The sequence below is a fragment of the Argentina silus genome, assembly GCF_951799395.1.
Source record: "Argentina silus genome assembly, chromosome: 19".
Classification (NCBI taxonomy): domain Eukaryota; kingdom Metazoa; phylum Chordata; class Actinopteri; order Argentiniformes; family Argentinidae; genus Argentina; species Argentina silus.
The window spans coordinates 14,095,949-14,120,338 of record NC_139673.1 but is presented as its reverse complement, the minus strand read 5'-3'; the positions used below and the strand labels follow the sequence as shown (position 1 = coordinate 14,120,338).

The following is a 24,390-nucleotide window of genomic DNA, read 5'->3' as shown; positions in this document are numbered from 1 at the left end:
CTTAGTGCATTCACTCGGTTAGGTATGAATTCATATGTAGAATTGGAAAACCATTAAACACTGTAGCAACAGAACTGTGATACAGACAGTGGCATATAGAGGAGCTCACACCAAGTGCAACACACGGTCAAAATAAGTACCTTTCTTCTCTCACAACAGTGGATCGGATATACCCAAGAGGTGTCCTAAATAAGAAATATTCTGTGAAGGATTTTCCAGTTGACTCAAGAAGACTCAAAGCAACATATGTTCTCTTCACACATGACCATTTTATACAGAACAGAAAACAATGGAAGCAGGCCAGGTCTCACTCTCATAATCCCTCAGAAAGAGCTCTAATACACTGTCCAGAATGGGCCTTTGCATCTAAGAGCTAACAGTGATTCTTCATCTCAGTCTGTTGGAACTTGGCACTCATGTTATAGGTCTGCACTCTGTTCTCAATCTCTCCTTGCTCAGAGTTTCCCTGTGGAGGTCTGTTCTTTCCCTGCTCAGAGCCTCCCTGCCGAGGTCTTGGCCTTGTTGATGAGTGTGTGCAGGTAAGAGTAGAAGAAGAGCAGGTTGTCATACTCTCCGCTGTACTCCCGGGACAGACACTGTTCGTGGTAGTCCTTTAGGAAGTAGTAGATGGCCTCGATTGTGGCCAGGTACGTGTCGGGGGAGCCCTTCTGGTGTCGCCAGAAACAGGTCTTCCTCGTCTTCAGTTCCACCTGTTGCAAGGCTGCAGAGAGGGGGAGAACATCCCATAATGAGTCAACATACACAAGGAAGCACAACCTAAAGCAAAGCAGTGAGGTAAGTACCTCCTTTACAAAGTACAGGGCTCTGACTTCTTTGAAAAGTATTTAGCAGTGTAAACACAATCTGTCACAGTTACCCTGGAGTCTTTCATCTGTGACGATCCTGTTGGTCTGGTTCCACGTGCTGTCGATGAAGACCACCCTCAGGAGGGGGCAAGCCTCTAACCCTGGGCCCTCTGCCTGCTGTGGGGCCCCTGGCCTCGGGCCATCGGCTTCATCGTGTGTGGCCCCCTCCTCTTCCCTTCTCAGCCTCTTTGGGCAGGGCTCCTCAGGGGAGCAGCCAGCTGACCCGCTGTCAGCCATGTGGCGTAAACTCTGCGTCATCTCCTCCATGGTGACTGATCCTGGTCCAGGGAACACCAATACCACCTGAGGAAAGCACAAAGCACAATGATATACTGTGAGAAAGGTTAATACTATGGTAATATCCATTCCAAGCCCACAGATACTCACAGATGGTAGAACTAGATAATATCAAATGAACATAATATGGTAGATTAATTGTTTATTTGTGATTAGCTCGCAGGACATTTCATCATATCAAGTCAAGGAAAAGCAAACTAACTTGGTGCGTTTCACCTTCGAATTCAGGTATGCAGGGGTAAGTGTATATGGTGACGTCATCGGGAGCGATCAGCTTGGCGTGGATAGCAGTGCTTTTGCCATCCGTCTCCTGGGGGTGCTTGATAATGTCTATTTTCAGAGGGAGCTGAACACACGAGATAGAGGAACATTACAGTCGGATCATATAGCAGGCAGCTAAAATGGAGTTGGGTATATATGAACACAACACACTGTGTAGTTAGTTTAACTACACCAAAGACTCTTGGATAGCTCTTGCCATGTGAGGAGGAGCAGTGGAGCACTTAACTATTCCTGATGGCTGCTGTGTTGTGTTTAAGACCAATCAAGAGGATCCAACTTGCACTGACCTTAATCGAGGGGATTTCCTGCGGGTTGACACCTTCTAACGAGCAGCATGTGTAGCAGAAGAACATCCTTGACCCCCCACATTTAGAGCACTTCACCCTGCCTTTCTTCTGCGCTCTCTCCAGCACCGCATGTGATGCCAGCTTCAGACCTTGGAGAGGTTGCTCAGCAGACTCAAGTCTGGCAGATGTCTCGCTAGAGACTGTTTTGGGACTGTCATGGCAGTCGAGACGCTGGGTTTGGTCCAGATGCTTGTCATGTTTTGATGATTTTGATACATCTATGCTGACAAGGCTGGACATCCTGAGGTGGATAGCTAGCTAGCTAATAACAAACAGACAAAAACATTATAACGTAAGTTAGAAGAAACTAGAAACATTAACTAGAAACATTTCAGATGAGAAGCAGCAAGCAATATGGTGGTGCGAGCAGATATCATTGGGTGCTCGCGAGAGTAACTCGTATGACAACTACAGAGTTAGCTAGTTAGCTAACGTTATCTTACTTAAACTAAAGGCAGGAAGACACCCTGCCCAAACGACTGAGCGCTCATCTCACATGTATTCATAAAGCAAACGTTACAGTACCTTGCTAAAATGTGACTTGATACAGTTCAACCAGACTCTCCTCCAGAGCAGCTTTAGATATTCTGCCACTGGATCATCAATTCAGCTGCAAACAAGCAAGCGTGGAGGTTCCTGCGCCGGATGTGTTTAAAGACAAAACCGGAAGAGCAGATTGATTGCCAACTGTTACCTAGCAACCGACCACATCTTTGACAGCAGCAAAGATTATACAGGTAGCAGGCAGACAAACCTTTGTAGGGACACACTAAACATGGCTAACGAAATAGAGGACGATGATGAACTCATTAACACGTTTGAGAAATTTGTTCGGCATCAAAGACTGGTAAGACAGAATCTAAGGGCTGGTCAGACTCTGGGGCTTTTAAAGCAGACCTTAAGACGCACCTTTATCGGCTGGCCTACCCATGCTCCTTGACTTTGATTGCTGCTTTTATGGTTATATATCATAATAAAGTATTTTTTATTATTATTATTATTATAAAGTAAAACTAAATGTATACTACTCTATCTATTTCAAATATATTCTAAACTTTCTTGCAGGCTGACTGGCCTACGACCTTTGAAGAAAATGAACAGTTATCATCACAGTTTTTTAGTTACAGCTCATCAAGACAGATATTTGAATATTTCAAACTGAGTGTGCCCTTCCCAGTAGACATTCCTATTTCATTTTCCAAAAGCATCGAAGAGCTTTGGTCTAAAATAAAACAACATGAATCCACAATGTCTCAAGCACAATCCAAAAAGACAGATTCAATGTTGGTTGACACAAATAAGTGTAAGTATAGGCTACCTGAAATAGTGATAGCTCTTGATCTTTTGACATGTGTGAAGGGCTATGGATTAGTGTTGGTGTTACCTTTGGCTATTTCCATTTTTCAGATATTGTATATGTGGAAAATGCACATAGAAAAATGAAAGAACAGGTAGGCATATCGATTTCTTTCTCTCTCAATGAATGTACATTGTAGAGCTAGTCTTTAATTGAGATAACACAATTATTATCATTATTTGTCTTTAGAGTGAAACGATTTCATGTGAATGCATTTTATTAGGCTCGAAAAATGTTTAATTAAATGTATAATTTGCAGAGTGAGACAGTGTCACGGAGCCTGGACATCAAGGTAACACACACCCATACAGCACACACACACGCGTGCATGCACGCATGCACGCACACACACACGCACACGCACACGCACACGCACACATTGATTAATTTACTTATTGTTCGGACTGATCTTTTTTTTCAGGACTATGACTATCCAGGCTTTTCTGAAGTAGAAGACACTGACATCCCTGGGCATCCTGATGCCTTACAGCATTTGGACAATGTCTCAGAGGCCCAAAGCTTTAATGTACGTGCCAGTAATCTAACATCTAGGCTGATCTATGAATGTTGACTTTGTGGGAAAGTTTAATCAGATTTGGCTGCAACCCAATGTTATAACTCATTGCAAATGTTCATGGTCTTACCTGACAACCAGCATTCCTACTCCTTGTCAACCCAGCTCCTACTGACAATGCCTTGGTACTCTGAATATTTCATATTATCCTTTAGATAAAAAAGGGTAGCTAATGACAAGCTAGGCTATTTCATGCATGCTGTATAGCTTCAACAAGAGTCCTTATGGTATCTTCTCTTACCTGGGATTCTATGCTTCTCTGTAGACCATATGTATAAATTATCATTGGAGTAGTCTTTAAATGTGAAGGTTTTCGTCAGCAGCAGAACAGCCGTGGAGTGGGCAGAGTTCGGCTCCCTCCCATCACAGGGGAATACTCTGGCAGGCTCTGTAACCAATCATCTTAATCTGAGAAACAGACGCCTATTAAAGTCCTGTTGTATTAACAAAGTCCAAGTTTCACACATGACCTTTCTCAAATGTTGGCTCTCCAACAGAACAAGTTAAAATTCAGAGTAAACTAGAGCACGGTTTATTTATTACTGCAAATACTAATATCCAGTCACCATTCCCAAAAGCCAGATGTGGTCAGTGTGATGTGAAACAGACTTGTTATGTTATGTCAAGTTTCAAAGATACCTGAGCTGTCACATTTTTTATGGAAGAGTTAAGGATCGCATGCAGACTTGCACGTCAGGCACATGTGTGTGTTGAATGTGGCCTTTCGGTACATGCGGTCCTGCATTCCAAACACGCTTGATGAATCTACCATGTATGTTTTGTGCCAGTCTTAACTTGCATTGAGATAAGTAAGTCATGAAATGTAGTTGGGCGGTAGTTAGCTTATGTGTTGATATTTGATGCCTTTTGAGGGAGTAGAAGTTAGTGATAATCAGTATTAACTCTTATATACATGCCTGTCCTCCCTACAGCCAGGCTTCCTCAAGATATGGAGGCCCTTCTTCATATCTGACCTGTCTGTGGCCGTGCTCAAGGACACCTTCTGGTGGTTCTTCCTTCATAAGTTTAAGGTGAATTTGGCCGTGCACAAAGACACCTTTTGGTGGTTCTTCCTTCATAAGTTTAAGGTGACTGTGACCTCTTGGATGCAGTCCTGTTCTGTCAGGAGTGTTTTCTCCTGTTTCCTTTCCTGTTTCCTTTCTATTACAATGTTCTGGCTAGCTAGGCTTTCTCTCTAGGCAGTACTGCACAGCCATCACTGGTTATTAATCTTATCTGGATATTTCTGCCAGGTGCCACAAACAAAACATATTTCCCCCTTCTTTTCTGCAAGCCTAATGAAGAGGAAGAGAACAAACTGTTTGACCGCATTGCAGGGGCATTTGTCTCACTGCTGATGACAGAGATGGATCTGAAGGACAAGTTATTCAAGGTATATTTCAGTATGTGAACCTTATTTCCTTCGTGTCACTAGAAACTGTGGAGTACTTTCATGGACATGGCTTGTTTACAATGTATCTTTTGTTACTGGTCAGTTTTCCACTCCGACATAATTCTGTTTGAAGTTTTTGTAAAGAACTTGAGTCCGAACATGCAAAGACAACCAATGAAGTGTTTGAAGCTGCGATGAGCAGAGCTGATTCCAAGCTGAGGTTGCTGGTGTGTTTGTGTGTCAGGTCTATGCTGACTGCTTGGCCCAGGCGGTCTGCTCAGCTTTCTATGGCGCCTTCCCTGGATCCATGGAGAGACTGGATGATAACTTCAAGAGCGACCTGGCCGACCTGATCACTCACTGGGTCTCAGGTAACCAATGCCTGTGTTATTCCATAGTACTCACAATAAGTTGTTTCTTTCACTAAATCTAGTGTCTTTGGTACAGTGTAGTTGACTGAATTTGTGTCATCAGGTGTAAAGCCGAATCTGTTCTCCTGGAGAAACTGGGACTTGGGCTGGGTGAATCTACCAGGAGACGCGGACGGGGAGAGTGAGTCTACCTGTGGTGAGTCGTGTGTGTGTGTGTGTGTGTACTTGCGTACATGTGTGTTTGTGTGTGTGTTAGAGTGTGTGAGTGTGTGTGTTAGTGTGTGCGTGCGTGCGTATGTTTATGCGTGTGGTTAGATCCAGCATGCCCACCCAGTCTGTGGACCAGCAGGGCTCAGTCCAGATGTCCTGCCCCAGGGCTGGGGCTCCTGCACTCCTGGTCTGTCCTAGGACACCCTGTTCTCCTGGTTCTGAGAATGCCAGTGACTAGTTTTTCTCGCTCTAACGAAGCATGAATAAACATTAAATTATGGAGTTAATTATGCTAAACTGTAGTGGAAGGCAGTGTGTCACGCATCCTGTCTCTCAAGGGACGGTTACACCGGGTCAGACATTCTCCACGGGTCCACTCCAGAAACGTCAACCATGGGTTTGCATGATTTGTGCGTACGTAACTGATTATCTCCCAGTGTGGTTTTGATTTGCCAGAGAGAGAGAGTGTGAAATCGTAGTGGAGCTGTTGAAGATGTGGGTCTCCCATCTCTGTTGGAAGAAACGGGTGTTCTGGGGGTTCCGTGCTAAGGCTGCAAACACAGTGTTCCCCAGGTTGCGCAACTCCAGGCCTCCACTATGAAAAGGAAGGTTCACGGCCCTAAAATGTATCAAGTTCAGCTGCCTGGGCCTCCCTGCACCCCCCCCCCCCCCCCCATCCCCACCCCGTCCCCCTTGTCCCCCTCTATTCCTGTGTCTCCCTCCGGCATCCCCCTCCCCCCCAGCCTCCCCCTACCTACCCCCGGTCTCCCCAAGCCTCTGCACATGCTGTTGGTATTAAGGGACACATGTGGTCTCGTGCGTTCATGCTTTGCCACAAATGCAAACCTACTACTGCTCTACTTAAACTGTTGGACTAGATCGTCGTAAATCGTTGACTCACTTGACTTGCAGAGTTTCCTCACTTGAGAGTGCCACATTGATGTAAGCTGCCTGCAGTCATGACCAGAGTTCATATCACTGAACAATTCTGTGTGCTGCTATATGATTTGCAGTTCACAACCATCCTCATTTATTAAAAGTAGTGTTGAATAGAATATCATACGTGTTGTCATAAGATGTAGGGTACTGTATTGCATGTCGGCTCAGATTCCATGTTGTTATAATTGTTTTGTTTATGTTTATGTATTGTTTATGTGTGTATAGTAATGCAAAAGAAAGCCTGCGTCTCTATGTTCATGGCAGAACTAGCTAGGCTAGCTCCTGTTGGCATCAGCCTCCCCTAGCCTGCTGGGAATACACAGCCTTGAGTCAGAAATGTGTTTACATTTTGAACATGTTACAAATTATCTGCTAAGACTAACTTTGCGTGACTTGGCAGAAGCCTTCACCTTGCTCAGACTTTGTTTGGGTCAAAAGCATTCAGGGGTTTGCTCTCTCAATCTGACTGTCTTTATCTGACAGGGCTTCTCCCAGCCAGATGTGAAACCAAACAGAAGGTAAAGCTCTCATTTGTGTGTGTGTGTGTGTGTGTGTGTGTGTGTGTGTGTGTGTGTGTGTGTGTGTGTGTGTGTGTGTCTGTGTGTGTGTGTGTGTGTGTGTGTGTGTGTGTGTGTGTGTGTGTGTGTGTGTGTGTGTGTGTATGTGTGTGAGTGTAGCAGCCTGCCAGTTCGTCTGCAGCGCAGGGCTTCAATCTGACACCACTCACGTTTCACTCAATACAATATAAACTTATGAGGGAATTATTACAACATTTGGCCGTGTTGACATATTTTTATCCATTCCCTTGAAATTAATAGATTTATCCAGGACTTGGCTTCTCTATCAGATGGGATAATGTAATTGATGTACCTCATGTCGCTTGGATCATCCAGCGATACTTATCTTAATGAAAGTTCTCCCACATTTTTCATCTCTTAATCTTTTTTCAGGACAGCAGATTTCATTATCTTGTCGTTTAGTCATTTAAACTGGGAAATGGACTGGTTAATAGGCTCTCTCTAGAGTACTCTCCTGTCCAGGAACATCCTTAGATCAGCCACAGGACTGCAGCTTCTCAAGCCTTTATTCAATTGAGGATTACTCTCTGGTCTTTTGCAACAATGTATTATGTGGCACTAGGATCATGACTCAAGATCTTTAAAGACATTAGTGAGATCAAACAAATATGGTGATGGTACTATACAATAAAATATAATACAATGCAATATAATCTATTCTGATATTATATACTGTAATATTCTATTATAACCTATACTAGGGCTAGAACTTTCCTCCGTGTTGGTGTATGGATAATGACAAACAATTTGGGTCTCAGATTTAGTTTATTATCTGTATGGCAGCAGTACAGAGTATCCCTCAAATATTTTGTGTTCTGTTATTCTTTGAAAGTGTTGGCAGCAATTGGTTGTTGTTCTCTAAGTCCAGCAGAGCTCTCTGCTCAGCCTCCTCGTCTGGGAGGCTCATAGTTAGTGGCAGAATGAGGACATGCTTTCCCAGCTTCACCCCTCTCTAGGACACCACCACATGAAACAACACTACAGAAGAAGAAAAAACACATTGTAAAGGAAATGAGGCACTCTCTCAAACAACCAGAACTCATCTTTCGGTTTTATATAAATAACATGAATAATAACTTACAACAATGTATGATAATAACACAAACTTTATATATGCCAGTATGGAAATATTGCAGTCGTATTGTTCAGTGAAAGTTAGAATTCTCTAAAGACTTCTTGTTGAAAATGAGATGAGTAGGATATATGTCATAAGTTTCTTTCCGAAGGAATAAAAGAATCATGTGGTATGTGCTGTTAAAATGATTTTGGCTGTAATGATATCTGGCGAAAAATGGAATGTCTCAACGGAAATTAAGAAAACAAAAGTAGTGGTTTCAAACATAAGGGACAGGGCATAAAGTTAACATTTGATATAATCATCAATTGTAATGGAAAAAACAATGCAAAACATACACATTAAAATGGTGTTCAGTCTGTATTTTAATCTGGATATCTTCCCAGCAGCAGCTTAACATTCTTGCATTGTTAAATCACACCGTGATAATGAACTATATAGGGAGCCAATGAGCAGCTAGAATGCATAGGACCAGGATCAGCCTAGATCCAAAATGACATACTTGTATGTATTTAGTAGATTTATAATATTTCACAAATGTGTTTGTTATAGTAATCATCTAGTATTGATTCTATACATAGAGTGTGCTTTGAGCACCTGCACAGTGAAAAGACAAGTCCAGCTTGCCTTGCATCGGTCAAGCCAACTGACTTTCAGTGAATTTCTGCTTTGGACCTTCTCTATACAAGGCTCCCTTAGGTGAAAGTATAATGTTAAATTGAAAACTTATTGAAAGTTATTTTATCATTATTACTATATTCACTACAACTATTACCCATAGACAAGTGACGAAAATAATGATACAAATAATTCAAAGTAAATGAAATAATTTGGCGGTACGGGTCGTTTGAAGATATGATGACATTCATTGGATGTTAGATATTTTATTTTCTATTAATTTACGTACTCTGCTAAGTATTGCCATTTATCTCACAACAAATGCTGCACTGTGCTTCAACAACATTGACTCCATTTTAAGGTTGATATACTGTATATAGATTATTTTTTGTATTTACTCACAAACAGTTGAGATAATCATTTAGTTTATTGCCATTGTAACTGTAGAGGAATTCTCGTTTGAAAAAAAAAGCACTGATACTGAGAAATTTAAAAGCCTACATTCACACAGCTGAGGACCGTTGTTTTGTAAAAGAAAAGTAATAAAACATGAATGGAACAGCCCATTACATATTTACAACCTAGAGGAGAGTGGCATTGATAATGAGTTTACATATGCTCCGTGCTCGCAGTTTATATAAGATGATTGAAACAAACCGACTGTATACTGACACACATATTGGATCCACTGTTAATGTCACTTAATCCCAATGTGGGCCTCTTCAGTCCCCTCTCCTCTTCAACAGTCCCCTCTCCTCTTCATCAGTCCCCTCTCCTCTTCATCAGTCCACCCTCCTCTTCATCAGTCTACCCTCCTCTCCTCCTCTTTGCATTTCATTGGGATGAAGTGAGATGCTATGTGCTCCCTCCTGGTCTTCTTCCCCCGCAGCGGTCTGCCTTTCTGAGACAGGGCTATAAACATGGCTTTGCCATTTTTAGTCCACTTGGCAGATGAGTAAGCATTGAAGTAGTTTTCTAGGAAAACCTCCTTGAAGTTGCAGTTGTCATTGTAGATTTTCTGTAAATGATAATAATAAAAGAATTTGGACGGTAATGGACAACACAACTTCAGTGCAATAATAAAGCTAGTAATAGTCCATGGTAGGTGGTGAACACTGTACCAGTTTAGTATCATTGCCATTTAGATCAAGTCAAATCTACCAACACACTTGGTAGCCTATATCAAATCCATGTCACACAATTCAAGATGGGGGGGGGGGGGGGGGGCATTTTTTGCCTTAAAGGGACAGTTCACTATTTTACAACTTATAGTCAGACGGTTCCTGACCTTGAATGTAGTCTATGGGCCAGGATAAACTGTAATCCATGGTTCAGGGATGTTTAAATAGCCACTACTAACTTCAGCTAACTTTAGCCATTGCTAACACAAAACCAATGGGAGTGATTGAGGAACAAAAAAACATTTTGTGGCCAAATCACCTCAACAGACTTTCTGACTTGGTTGGAAGTTACTTTGAGGTGATTTGCCCAAATGTTTTGAATAGTCAGTAGGGGCTATTTAAACTCTGAACCATGGATTACTGTTTCTCCTGGCCCATAGGAACCATTTGACTATAAATTGTAAAAAAGTGAACTAACCCTTTAATTATTTTACTTTCAAAATAGGTTTGGCCAAATGTATTATTCTTATATAAGTCCATGGAATAGATGTTACCTTGCCTTGCAGCAGTCCTGTCCTGTTCATGGAGATGTAATACTGGCTCTTCACCCCTTTGATGGCAAGCACACCTCCCTCGGACACTGTTCGGATCTCCAGGATACCTAGGTGTCAATCAAACCATAGGGGGGGGGGGGGGGGGGCAGTTAGGGCTGGAGCTGGGAGGTTACAGAAGCACAGGAGGACAGATAGACGATCACAACATCACAGGAGGCCCAGCCCTCAGCGCTCGGCTCACTGCTCACTGCTCACTGCTCAGCATTCATCTTCATTAGCCACAGGATGGAGGTCTCTGTGGTTAATCAGTCTGCGGTCCCTCTGGCTTTATGCAAGCCTTGTTAACTGGTCTGGGTGGCCATTACACAAACCACAGCTCATGCCATTGCACATATGGGAGGCAGATTAAGGCCTGCGTCCTCTGGGTGAAGGGAGGAGGAGGGAGAGAGGGAGGGGGGAAACTACCTCCTTGCATGAGCTTTGCACGCTACACTTCAGACCTGCTCCTCAACTCTGTGGGAGAGTCCAGAACAATTTTGTCTTGGCGGGACTTTTATGATGTATCCTAAAAATGAAAGGCATATTTTCCATTTATCTCGGGATTAGATCAACCCATAAACAGTCGGAACAGTTTAACATGTGTTACGTGGGTTGATTGTATACACCAACTTATTTATGGTCACAGCCCAGCACATAACAACAGTCACTCCTCTTGACCTGTCTTTTCAAGTAACAGAACAATGTAACATTACATTTTTGCGAGGTAAAAAAAAAACATGCACTCAAGAGATGTTTTATATACTCTGTGTTTTCTTTTGAAAAGGTCAAACAAATCATTTTCTAATTTACTGAATCATTAAACATGAAGAATATCAGGTGGTGTCTATTATATTTGATGACACAAACGCTGTTAAGTCCAACCAAAGGCTAATATGCTAATAAAACACAGTTGCGACAGCTAAGATTCCAAGGAAACATCTGTATCAGTCAGACGATCCACTAAACTCTCAGCGTGATGTTCTGTTGATCAAAGACTCTGTGCTGTTTCACCTCCTCTGAAGCTAAATGAGCTCACAGGTGACACTGACTCATTATTGTTCCTGTTAGACTCCTACTGTTAAGGCTGCGTCTGAGTTTATGAACTTTAAATTATGATATATGAACTTTTAGAGTTTATGAGCTGCACTTTAAATCCAACAGACTTTATGTCCGTTACAAGCACCCACCAATGTGCCTGTAAATCCCAGTGTTTACATTTTATATTTACATTTACAGATTAGGTTACCCACAGTAAGGGCATCTTTTAGGGGATAATATTCAATCAAGAAACTTGTTTTCCTGGACCTGATCACCTGGTTAGGGAAAACCCCTGACCCTACAAATTACTGCAGCAGAATTCTGTCATGATCACAAACATGCAGTACCAGTAGCATTGCAATGGGAAGAGCAAATCTCTGTTTCTATATCACTTAAACAATACATGTGGAAGAAAGGCCATAACAGTTCAGATTTAGGTGTGTGTGTGCGTGTGTGCGTGTGCGTGTGTGTGTGTGTGTGTGTGTGTGTGTGCGTGCCTGCGTGTGTGCATGCATGCGTGCATGCATGTGTTTGTGTGTGTGTGTGTGTGTGTCTGCTGCTCCTGTCTGTGCCAAGTCTCTCCCTACATGGCCGCTTCTCTCTGGCGGGTGCTAACAGATGCCTACAAACACACTGGCAGGCAGACAGACAGCCAGACAGACAGACAGACAGGCCAGACAAACAGGGCAGCAGCCTCATCAAAGCTGGCATCCAGATTCATGTTGAAATCCTTTGAGCCTCAGCTATTTGTCAGATCAAACAACTGATGACAATCAATTTTCAGAGACTGGAGTTCTGATGAAATACGGTGTCTCTGAAGTTCTGATGAAAAACTGTGTCTCAAAGTGCTCCTGCGTTCCTGCATATAGTATGCACCATCTACAACATGATATTACTGTTCTGATTATTCTTACCGTAAATCATTCTCTTGTTCTATAGTTGACACATGCAAATGCCTGTGCCATATGTTCTCTTTACTGGTCATATAATTGAATTATATTAAATTGAATATGAAGGCTAAAGTACTCCTGATTCCTCGATAGGATCATTTTTCCTGAACCCCGAAGCTGAGCGCAAACAGTTCTGTTAGGACTCAATCTTAATTTGAGAAATCCCCATGGGAAGTTTCACCATAAATCATCACTCATTCATTGATGTCAGTGGGAGATTTGCACGAACGTTTGAGTCGCACACGCGTTTCTCAAGTTGGGATTCAGTCCTTTAGTCGATAACCTCCAGGCAGCCGGGAGAAACAGGAGATGAAGGAGAAGTGTTATTAATGGGGTTGTTGCAGTTGGTAGTGTTATGTTGCGTGCTGCTGGAGTGCGGTGCTCTGTGATGGATGTCTGAAGGCTGTAGCACACAGAGCTGACAGGGCAGCACAGAAACGCCACTTTATTAATGCTCTGCGTCTCCACAACTGCAACTGTTTAGTGGACACCGTGGAGCTCATACACACACACACACACACACACACACACACACACACACACACACACACACACACACACACACACACACACACACACACACATACACATACACACACAAATGAAGACACACACACACACACACACACACACACACATACACACACACACACACACACACACACACACACAAATGAAGACACACACACACACACACACACACACACACATAGCCCTTGCATGTTAGCTGTGCAGTCTACGGGGAGCCTGTCAGGCTTTCCCCAGCTTGAACCGATTTGCCTCCTCTCTCTCAGGCTGAGCCCCTGGCAAAGTAAACTCATTCATGGGTGATCCCTAATTCTATCCTCCCTGGATCCAGGCAGAGATCCACATTGCTTTGATTTGCTCCTTGTTAAGGATGGAGTCTAGTCAACCTCATCGGAACAGCGATAGGCTATTAGTCCAACAGGAATACAGTGGAAAACCAAAGTGACTGTGCCGCTCCATGCAGCTCTAGTGCAGCATGAAATGAAAAGACGATCGAGACACCGTACAGCTACATTATCCTAAATTGTTTAATTCATTATCTTCCTAGTATACAGAGAGTAGTCACACAGACCAAGTCCTATTCTACACAGTCCTATTCTATCTGCTTAAGATCTTTTAAAGGTCATCTTTCAAGTATTCAAATATTGCATCAGATATTGGAAATGCATCAGAAGTGTGTGGAAATTTCCTGTCGATCCTTGTATTTATAACCTTCCACCACCAGAGCATATGTGTGTGTGTGTGTGCGGATGATTCCCACTCAGTGGATGTTTTATTAGGTCAGGCCTGGAGAGGTTATCCAGGGAGAGAGATGGAATGGCTCGAACTAAAGACTGTTATACTGAGGCGTGTGTGTGTGTGTGTGTGTGTGTGTGTGTGTGTGTGTGTGTGTGTGTGTGTGTGTGTCTTTGTCTCTTTTCTCAGTGTTCTAGTTCATGCAGTCTCTCATACAAACCTGCATGTATTAGGGATTCACAGCACTGCCTGACTGACTGACTGACTGACTGAGGATAAGCATAGCCGTTAGCTCATATGTGACCTGTGCTTGATTGACGGTCAGGCTGTGTCAATAGCGTGGGTAGGACACTGTCGCTCCTGTGAGACTGGTGCTAGGCCAGGTATCGTCCGGTGTACAGTACATGGTATTTCAGCATGTTGGAATATAACCTTTGTGTTAGCATGAAGGGGCGGTGTGGTATTTTTGTTGAGTGACAGCTACAGTGCAACACTCAATTTTGCACATTTTAGTACTGTATGAACTTGTAATTCAGTAGTCATTTGAGAATTGTCTAAAATCTCAGGTCTTTGCCTGAAACAGCATAAGAGTTTAGTTCATACAGCGATGTGTGAAACCTTCCCCTGACTGACTTCACGCTTTGAGTAAAGTGAGATGAGTTTCACAGGAAATCTGTATGTTTGTTCCCAGGGAGCAGGGACTGTTGGAGCCAGAAGTCATGCTGCTTCTCCCAGTTTGTCAGTTTGGTTTCTCTCTTTTTAAATATTTTTCTGAAACCCTCAGACTGCGTGCAGTCGCCTATATAAGACTGCACGCAAAGACTATATTTATTAGATGTGTTCATGCACCACGCTGGTCTCTTCAAAGACTCTTGTGTGCATGTTTCCGTGTGCTATGTGCGTGCTATTGTCAGCCACATCTGGGGGAATCCATGTTTCTGCTTTTCTTCGCCAATTGTTACGCAAGCATCTTTTCCATCCACACAGAGGCATCCCCTGTCACGCCAGCATTCCAGCCTCAGACGCACCGCAGATAGGAGGAAATGATAGCTAGCTCAAAGCTAGCCACCACGAATCGTGGGGGTCTTCACAGGAACTCTTTTAGATGACTTGCCCACTTATATAAACTTAACCCCACTTCCATCTGACAGGGATGACTATTAACAGAAGATATAATATTATAAGGTGGGGTTCTGAGATTATGTTGATCATTACAAAGATTTAATTGAGTTTTGTTGTGGTGATGTGTTTTCTTTTGTTGCGGTTACAGTATGTGAGAGAATCAGAGATAGAGTCTGAAGATGATGCAGTCTAAACTGGATACCTGTCGTTCAGGAACGGACAGACTGGCCACTGTAAGCTCAGCATCAGAGGCAGGAGACCAGGTAATGTGTTGAGACACATTGTTGGCTTTAAAACAGAAGATCATCATCCCCCTCATAACCCTAACATAACCCCCCCCCCCCCACTACCACCTTTCAGACTGAGCCCTGGCTCTCGGTGCTGTCCAGCCTGTTGGTTGACTTCGTTAGAGCCTGTGTTTACATGGTGTTATGATCCCTGCCAGACCCCCACACCTGCTTCACTTTACCTCTGTCACTTTGGCACCCCTAACAGAGACACATGACCCATTAACTCTCTGATTACACTGGGGGGGGGGTTCAGGGAATCTCATGTGATCAAAGGTTAATTAATGACTTAGGGAAAGAGCTGTACCAGTGAAGCCAGACAGCCAGAACTCTGCCAGTTCTCTCTGGTCTCTCTCTCTCTTGGTCTCTCTCTCTCTCTTGGTCTCTCTCTTGGTCTCTCTCTCTCTCTCTCTGACTAAATGGGATTGAACGCGAGTCTTATCTTTGACATAATATCTTTGACATAACCGCACTTGGCAAAACACAAACAATGAAAAACTGTTTCAAAGCTAAACTTTTGTGACAATCTTGACAACCCATGAACAAAATACCAAAGCCATGCACTCCACACCCACAGCTGAAATTCTTGATCCAGCTGTAAGTGACTTGTTCATTAAAAGCATGCATCTCAGCCCTAACCACGGTAAAGAGCCAGCCTTACTGTAGCAGTTGGTGGCGTCTTGTGTCCCGTTGATGTTGCCGTAGTCGTCGATGGTGAGGAACCACTGTGTGCGGCTGAACAGCTGGCGGATGCGGACGTCTCCTCCCTCCATGTAGTCGTAGTTCCTGGTGTGGCGCTCGTGCTTGGAGCAGTTCATAATGGCGGCCAGTTGCTCCGGCGTGCGGTCACTGCAGGCCACACACACGCTGCCCACCAGGAAGATCATGTGCACGTACAGTCCCGAGAGCAGATTTGGCAGGTTCCATGTCAGCATCCATTTGCGCATTATAACGCACGGCTGTGGGGCCTCCTCACGAACAACATACTGAAATGTGAGATGGAGATTCCGTCGTACGCTGTCCCCTCGACCCCTCAACCCCTCCTGACCCTATGACCCTCGACCCCTGACCCCTTGCGTGTCCCTCTCCTAGCAGCAGGGACCCCTGTTGGGACGCTGAGGAAGGCTGGTGGATTCGGGGGTTGGGCGAGATGGGGACTCTGGCTGGAGGAGGAAGGGTAGGAGTGTGGAGTCGTGGACTGAGCTGTTGAGAGGTGTCACTGTAATCCTCACTGGCTGCTTGTGTTGCCCGCGCCGGACATAGAAGACCAACGTCCAACTGTGGGCATCATGCTGTCTGTCTTAGAAGCTGGTGTTCTGGACAGGGCAGAGCTGTGAAAAAATGTTTCATTAATATCTGATATTACAGTCTTATTTAAGTATTAAAATACAAGTCTAGCTGAAACTTGTGGATTCTCGCAGATGTAGATATGGAAATGTTCATAGAGCCTTTCTCAGGCAGATTTCAAGATATCAAATATTAAGTAGATTAATTATTGGTGCTGAGTTGATAAGTGTTTGGGTTAAAGTTAGGGTTAAAGCCTTAACCCAGGACTGAATTGAACCCAGAACATCTGTTTTGGTTTGTTCTCCCTTCACACTTGCAGCCATTCTGTTTTAATCAGGGACACACTGGTGCTTTACCAAACTCTTTCCCTAGAGTATGGCTGCCAATATCTGTCTGATCTGTCTAGACAGAGAGAACCGTCCAAGCGTTATCTCCTATTATCTATCAGCCACACTTGTGTCAGTATCAACAAGCCTCACCAAACGCAGGCTGCCACACACACACACACACACACACACACACACACACACATTCTCAAAATAAACCATGAACCCTATGAGATTTCCCCAACTGCAATACGCAAAAAAGTGAGTGGTGGAACTCCAAGAAAGCTGGAATAACTTACATTTTGAGTGAGTGGTCAGAGGTAAAACAGACGTAGTAGTCCTTGATCCCTAACAGCAGTCTTTAGTGAGAGACTGTGAGTGTGAGACCAGTGCTGCTGGTTTGCTAGGCAGGCGCTGTGTGGGTCTGTCAGTTCCCATGGACGTCCCAGTGACTCAGGCAGGCTGGCTCTGTGCATCTTCCCCTGTTGTTGTGCGCTGTGCTTAGATAAATGCCTCTTGCTGACCTCACTTGAGAGCAATTAGATCCCAGCCAGTCAGCTGTGCTCTGGGCGAGATGCAAGGGAGAAACACCCTCTCTCTGCCTCTCTCTCTCTCTCTCTCTCTCTCTCTCTCTCTCTCTCTCTCTCTCTCTCTCTCCCTCTCTCTCTCTCTCTCTCTCTCTCTCTCCCTCTCTCTGTGTTCTGTCACTCACCCAGTGGACATGAGAGGGAGCTATAAACTTGAGGAATAGCCGCCTTTCCATTGGTATGCAACACCAGAAATGCCATTCAAACATGTGCATGCTGCACCCTCCACAACGACATAGTCTGTAGTCCATCTTTGTTGAAATGCCCCCCGCTCTTTAAAGTGTTTATGTTGTGCTTGTGTGCCAAACGGCTCATAGCGTTTTGAGTGCCCTTACTTCTTTGAAGTGATGGCTAAGACCATTGACACAACTGGAAACCTTTGCTGAATGTTTTTTGTTCCCTGTTATTTCAAATGTCACAATCGTTTAGTGGTAGTATTTTGGGGCTTTGAATCATTGGTAGGGATGATTAACATAAAGAAACGTCGCAAAAACATCAAAGTATTGCCTCAATTCACAGGCTGATAGAGAGTAATGTGGGAGGCAGTAAGTTATGGCTGGCAGGCCTCCATTGAGGGAGAGAAAAACAGAAGACATTGCCGCTCGCAGGCTGTCATCTCTGTCAGGGGTCAAGCACTCTTTCACATTTCGTGTTTGTATTTAAGGCCACAGTTTATTACCCTTACATACCTTTCCTTGGACCCGACACTTCAAAACGTTTATGAGGGGAGGGTGCAACCCTCAGAGAGAGAGAGAGAGAGAGACTTCTGGCCTCCCTCTCATCTGCTGAACTGCTAGTCGTAAACGGCTGATCTATTAGGTGTTAGGTGAGGCCCGCTCATCTGTCCCCTCCATCACCTCAGACGGTGTTCACACGCTAGGGGACAGGGATGGGGACGGGGAGGAAGAGGAGGAGGAGGAAGAGGAGGAGGAAGAGGAGGAGGAGAAGGTGGAGGAGGAGGACGTAGAGGAGGAAGAGGAGGAGGAGGAGAAGGTGGAGGAGGAGGACGTAGAGGAGGAAGAGGAGGAGGAGGAGTAGGAGGTGGAGGAGGAGGAGGAGGAGGAGGCATCTTTCATGATATTTTGTGGCCGTCGACATAACATGTGTTGTTGTTTTTATCTATGATGTGACAATGGAAGAGTATTGTTCCTTAAATAAGCATGTTATATTGATATTGAGATATTGAGACTTTATCACTTGAGTAAAACTTTGCAAACTATTTATGTAGCGTACATACAATTAATCAGTTAGTGTACCAGCATTTATTTATAAACATTTACCATTATTAAGTATAATGAATCTAACTTAATTCATCTTAAGAAATTCCTAGTTTTAGTATACTGTACTAAATTGATGAAATGTAATGTGTCAGAGACTCTACAGTACCTGCAATGTTTCATTGCAGTGATTAAAATGGCCTGGTTTGGCCTCCTGGTGTGCCTCTCCTAGCATGTCAGCCATTTAATAAGTTTTACTAGAGAGCCAGATCACAGGTTAAGGGTGGGGTCCTTGAACTCACAGGATCAAGCCACAGTCCATTTCCTCTCCTGGAGGGATGGACTGCACTGGGGCCAGCTTCTCTGAAGAGCCTGGCAGGGGAAGACCTCTCTCTTGTAAATAGACAGTTTATGAGCATCGTAATGGTAAATACAAATAATAACACAACATGAATATTGGAATGACAGGCCATTTTCTCTATCCTAACCACCCAATTATCTAAGAGTTTGTCTTTTATTGTATCTTGCATATTCATTTAAATATAACCTCCACACGTAAGTGACTGATACCAGATTTTGTGTTCACATCCATGATTTTTTAATTTTTTTTTACTTTTGAATACTTCTGAAGAGGCTCCCCTGCTCGTCAGCCCAGCTCAGCGCACGCATAGAGCTGCTGTTAACATCGCAACGCTTCATTGCACTGTATAGTATCAAGACACTGCATTGTCTTCCACTTCCATTTCATAACATGGTGAGAGTCTCTCCTGTATACGTGGTTAGGGTTAGGGTTAGGGTTAGGGTTAGGTCGTTGTGAGCACAGGTAGTTATGGTTTACAGGGTTAGGTCGTTAAACGTCCTGCCTGCTGCTGCAGAGGCCAGGACCCAGAGCTGCCTGGCTGGCGTTGACCGTAGCACAGGAAGTAGCGTGGCCGCGGGCAGGACGGACCTGCGTGAGTATGCCTCTTTAATTCATCCCCCTCTCTCCCCCCACCCATCCCACAGTTCAAGCCCCGCATTTGCATATAATAGCAGGCAGGGGATTTTACAGGGGATAGTTAGCTCAGGCAGAATGAGGCTGGAGATGAAGGAGAAATATAAATCACACACAGGATCCTCTGGTTTTGGGAGACAGAAGCACTCTGCAGAAGCCTTCCTTTTTACTGCTGTACTGTCTAATCATACAGATGTAGCCCTGCTTTACTCCTTTCATCTGATTGCAATGTGGATCTCAAACGTTTGATCTCAAGCTTGCAGCTACTGGATTAGAAAAGAAGTTGTCCAACACATTGTTTCTAATGCCTCAATCGTGAAACGGTAATTTGACCACTGTGATTTATTCTCTGCGCTGTTTGTCAGGAACCACTAGCTCTGTTGGCACATGGTGTTAGATCCTGAATTCATGATAGTTTCTACTAATACTCCTGTGACATCTGCCTCCACACACTGCCTGCTCACCATGCCTTAAAAGCATTCCTGGAAGGAGGAGGTGTATGTGTGTGTGTGTGTGTGTGTGTGTGTGTGTGTGTGTGTGTGTGTGTGTGTGTGTGTGTGTGTGTGTGTGTGTGTGTGTGTGTTTGTGTGTGTGTATGCGCGCATGCATGTGTGTGTGCGTGTGTGTGTGTGCGTGTATGCGTGTGTGCGCCCGTGCGTGTGTGTGTGCTTGTGTGTGTGTGTGTGTGTGTGGGGGGGGGGGGGGGGGGGGGGTGCGTGTGTGTGTGTGTAGGCACACGTGCGTTACTCCGCAGCTTTGCCCTGTCTTCCAGTGATATGACTGCGTTTATGCTAGGAGAATGGATTATGTTTAAGGTCAGGTTATTCTTAGCACCGGGTTTAGACTGTTTGGGTTTAGCTTTTGCTTTCTAAATTCCATCATAATTGGGGAGCTCTAGGGATGGAGCCTGCCAACATTAGCCCCCACTATAAATAACTGCAACACACACACACACACACACACGCACGCACACACACACACACACACACACACACACACACACACACACACACACACACAGACACACACAGGGCCAATCGGACAGCTCCCTGCAGACACTACTAGGAAACACAAAAAATCTACAGAATACCGTCAACAACTTGACAATGTAACCTGTATTATTATTTAAAGCCACAGCGATGGGTTTATTTAATAATGGATCACATTAAATCTACCTTGTCTCAAATCTCATTGTGACAGAGTACTCATTTCTCACTTACTTACAATACCTCGGGGGCAACAGGATCAGAAACATTTTATACAGACTGACCAAGACAGACTGACAAACCTGTGTGTGCACTACATCACGGTCCCGACATTGCCACACATACACACACACACACACACACACACACACACACACACACACACACACACACACACACACACACACACACACACACACCACACACACACACACACACACACACACACACACACACACACACACACACACACACACACACACACACACACACACACACACACACACACAGCTACATACAGACCTCTGTCTCATGAGGTAACTCCCAGACAGATCCCTCAAAAGGTAATTCTCAGACCTCTCTCTCAGGAGTTACAGTACGTAGCTACCAGACCAGGGGGGCTCATTGTAATCCATGGAATGGAATGAGGAATGGTATCAAACAAATGTCTCCCTCCACCAGCCTCCACTGTACCAAACAGAGCTCTCTCTAAGGAGCTACGTACTCTAGCTACAGTACCAAACAGACCTCTCTCTAAGGAGCTACGTACTCTAACTATATTACCAAACAGGACATATGTAACTATGCAACAGGCCACTCTTTAAGGGGTAACTGCTAGACAGACCTCTTTCTCAGAAGCTAACTGCCAGACAGACCTCTCTCTCAGGAAATAAGGTACATAAATACTGTCCAGTAGGACCAGATCTAAGCCTATGAGGTAAGAGAATCATAGTTTCCTGATGTCTCTCTGGAGATGGAGGAATGACACCTCCACCTCCAGCTCTCATAAAACTGCCCTGGGGATCAACTGCTCTCTCACCCAGTCCATGTTCGTTTTGCTTTCACAAAAGCTAAAAATAACATTCCCAACCACGCTGAGAGAAAGCATGTTTGAGGTAATCTAAATCAGAGTACAGTTTAGTTTTAGTTCCCTACAGTGTTCAGTCACACTGTTATTAAATGCAAATGTGTAATCACAGCAAGAGAATTTTATTTTTGCCATGTAATTCCACAAACCCTGTGATTGCATAAAGCCGGGAGATTCTTTAAGGAGCAGAAGTGAAGATGTACTCACCATGAGAGGCAGTGTCCAGAGAGAAGGACCGGAGGAGCACTGTCTGGGACAGCAGGCTTCACTCTGTCCTTATGGCTGAGGGCACATCACAGCAGCACACACAGACACACAGACACACACACACACACCCACACACACACACACACACACACACACACACACACACACACACACACACACACACACACACACACACACACACGAACTGCGCAGCAGCGCCTCACAGACTGTACCGAGGGGCCGCCTGCCCTGCTCTTTGAAGAGTCTCTTCCTGGGTCCAGACACACAAAGTGTTACCGCAGTAAAAGGTGACACATGGTGACACAGCTTAGGTCGTCACAGCTCACAGAGGTGTGAGACGGGACGGGGTTGATGGTCCCCTCCTCTGGCATGTCACTTATCATCACCCTTGTCACACTCTCCTGGTTGTGGAATTACGGGTTGTTGTTTATTTTACAGTCTGTGGTCAGTAACACTGTCCATGCTTGTTGTATGCTGTATGTATCTTGCGATGACTGTGATGTACAGTTTATTCACTTACTTCAGACAGATGTACTTATTGTAAGTTGCTCCGGATAAGAGGGTCTGTTTTATGACTCATATGTCATGTTAATGTGGGCCGTTTATGATGATAACAGAGTGTATTATTACAGCTCCTCTTCAGAGGTTCGGTATTTGCCATGAAAATAAAATATGACAGTCTCCTTTTTTATGAGTCCCTTGAAATGTCTATATCTAAATGTAGTTTTAAAGGTACGTAGTCCTGGTAAAAAAAAAGAAGAAGAAGAAAAAAAGAAAACAAGTATTAAAATAGGCTAAAGAATATGAAGATATCAATAAAGTTTGTTCCCCTTCATAGATACTATACGTCATATATACACTCACCAAACACTTTATTAGGAACATCTGTACACCTTCTCATGGTGGAGGTGGTGTAATGGTGTGGGGAATGTTTTCTTGGCACACTTTTGGCCCGTTAATACCATACACTTGTTGCTGACCATGTGCATCCCTCATGGCCACAACTTACCCATCTTCTAATGGCTACTTCCAGCATGATAATGCACCATGTCACAAAGCAAAAGTTGTCTCAGACTGGTGTCATGAACATGACAATGAGTTCACTGTTCTTCAGTGGCCTTCACAGTCACTGGGATCTGAATCCAATGGAACACCTTTGGGATGTGGTAGAACGGGAGATTCACAGCTTGAAAGTGCACCTGAAAAATCTGCAGGAATTGCGTGATGCAATCATGTCATCATGGACCAGAATCTCAAAGGAATGTTTCCAACATCTTGTGGAATCAATGCCACGAAGAATTGAGGCTGTTTTGACAGCAAAGGGAGGCCCTACCCAGTATTAGTATAGTGTTCCTAATAAAGTCCTCGGTGAGTGTACATGCTGCATGTAGACACCTACATAAACATGCAGTGTGCTGATCCTGAAGACATTAAGGCTGGTGTAATAGACCTTGTTCGAGAATGTGAACAGGCGTTGTGTTCCCTCTGCCAGGGGAATACTCTGATCCCACCTAACACAGGGACAGCTGTTCGGGATCACAGTCTTAGCTGCTCACTCCAGAACCTCATATCTGCTAGTGTAGCAGGAAAAAAGCAGCGCCATGCTTTGAAAAAACACCCGCTGCTTTAGTGGCTTTAAGACACAGAGAGAGAGGGGGTCTAAAATAACCAGTACGGTTCAGAGAGCCAAGACAGACTAGGTTGGGGTTTAGAAAGGAGGCTTGTTTAGCTCACCGTGGCTGTGCTCAGAACTTTACTGACAAATTCTGTAAACCCCTCAAAAAGCTTAGTTACAGCCACCACCTGTTGTGGTTGGACTCTGTGTGTGTGTGTGTGTGTGTGTGTGTGTGCGTGCGTTCGTGCGTGTGTGTGTGTGTGTGTGTGTGTGTGTGTGTGTGTGTGTGCGTGTGTGCGTGTGTGTGCACATGTGTGAGAGAGAGAGAAAAATATTATAGAGAGTGAGTGTGTTTTAAGTGTGTGTGTAAATCTGTTTTTATGTGTGTGTGTGTGTAAACCTTCGTCCAGAACTTCTCTAAGCAGTAGCGTCAGGGGGATTTTAACTGGGACAGTCATGCTGTGCAACCATATGTCATGATGATATCGCCCCAAACAGTACAATAACTAATCTATCAATCCCTCTGCATGTGAATAGCTACTGTGTTTTACTGTTCCCAGACCTGGAGCTGGAGTTTGAGGAGCTGGTGTCCAACGCCAGGAGACTGAGCCTGGGCCTGTCCCTCAGCCCGGCGGCCAATAGGGGCAGCATCACCAGTGCTGACGCCAAGATGGACCGGAAGAGAGAGGTAACACAGGAGACAGAGAGTTGGGAGGACAACAAAAATAGATAAACGACCAATAGGAACAGAAAGATAACAGAAATAACCATTAAAATAAATA

At 44.3% G+C, this 24,390-nt stretch overlaps 2 protein-coding genes across 3 annotated transcripts; both read right to left on the bottom strand.

The window, feature by feature from the left end:
* Positions 1-130: 130 nt before the first annotated feature.
* On the bottom strand, positions 131-2,422 carry dtwd1 (DTW domain containing 1). 2 transcript variants are annotated; one of them, XM_083691110.1, is made up of 5 exons: positions 2,318-2,422; positions 1,733-2,054; positions 1,366-1,509; positions 878-1,169; positions 131-721 (listed from the first exon to the last, which is right to left on the bottom strand). In XM_083691110.1, exons 2-5 carry the CDS (start codon positions 2,030-2,032, stop codon positions 492-494), a joined length of 966 nt encoding a protein of 321 aa, XP_083547236.1. In that variant the 5' UTR covers positions 2,033-2,054; positions 2,318-2,422; the 3' UTR covers positions 131-491. The 2 variants fall into 2 exon arrangements, with proteins under 2 accessions (XP_083547236.1, XP_083547237.1); XM_083691111.1 differs by having other exon boundaries at positions 1,733-2,050.
* Positions 2,423-7,960: 5,538 nt separating this feature from the next.
* fgf7 (fibroblast growth factor 7) lies at positions 7,961-16,228 on the bottom strand (the record flags this gene model as incomplete). Its single annotated transcript, XM_083691672.1, has 3 exons — positions 7,961-9,925; positions 10,583-10,689; positions 15,943-16,228. The coding sequence occupies 3 exons, from the start codon at positions 16,226-16,228 to the stop codon at positions 9,710-9,712; spliced, it is 609 nt and encodes a 202-aa protein (XP_083547798.1). The 3' UTR covers positions 7,961-9,709.
* Positions 16,229-24,390: the final 8,162 nt, after the last annotated feature.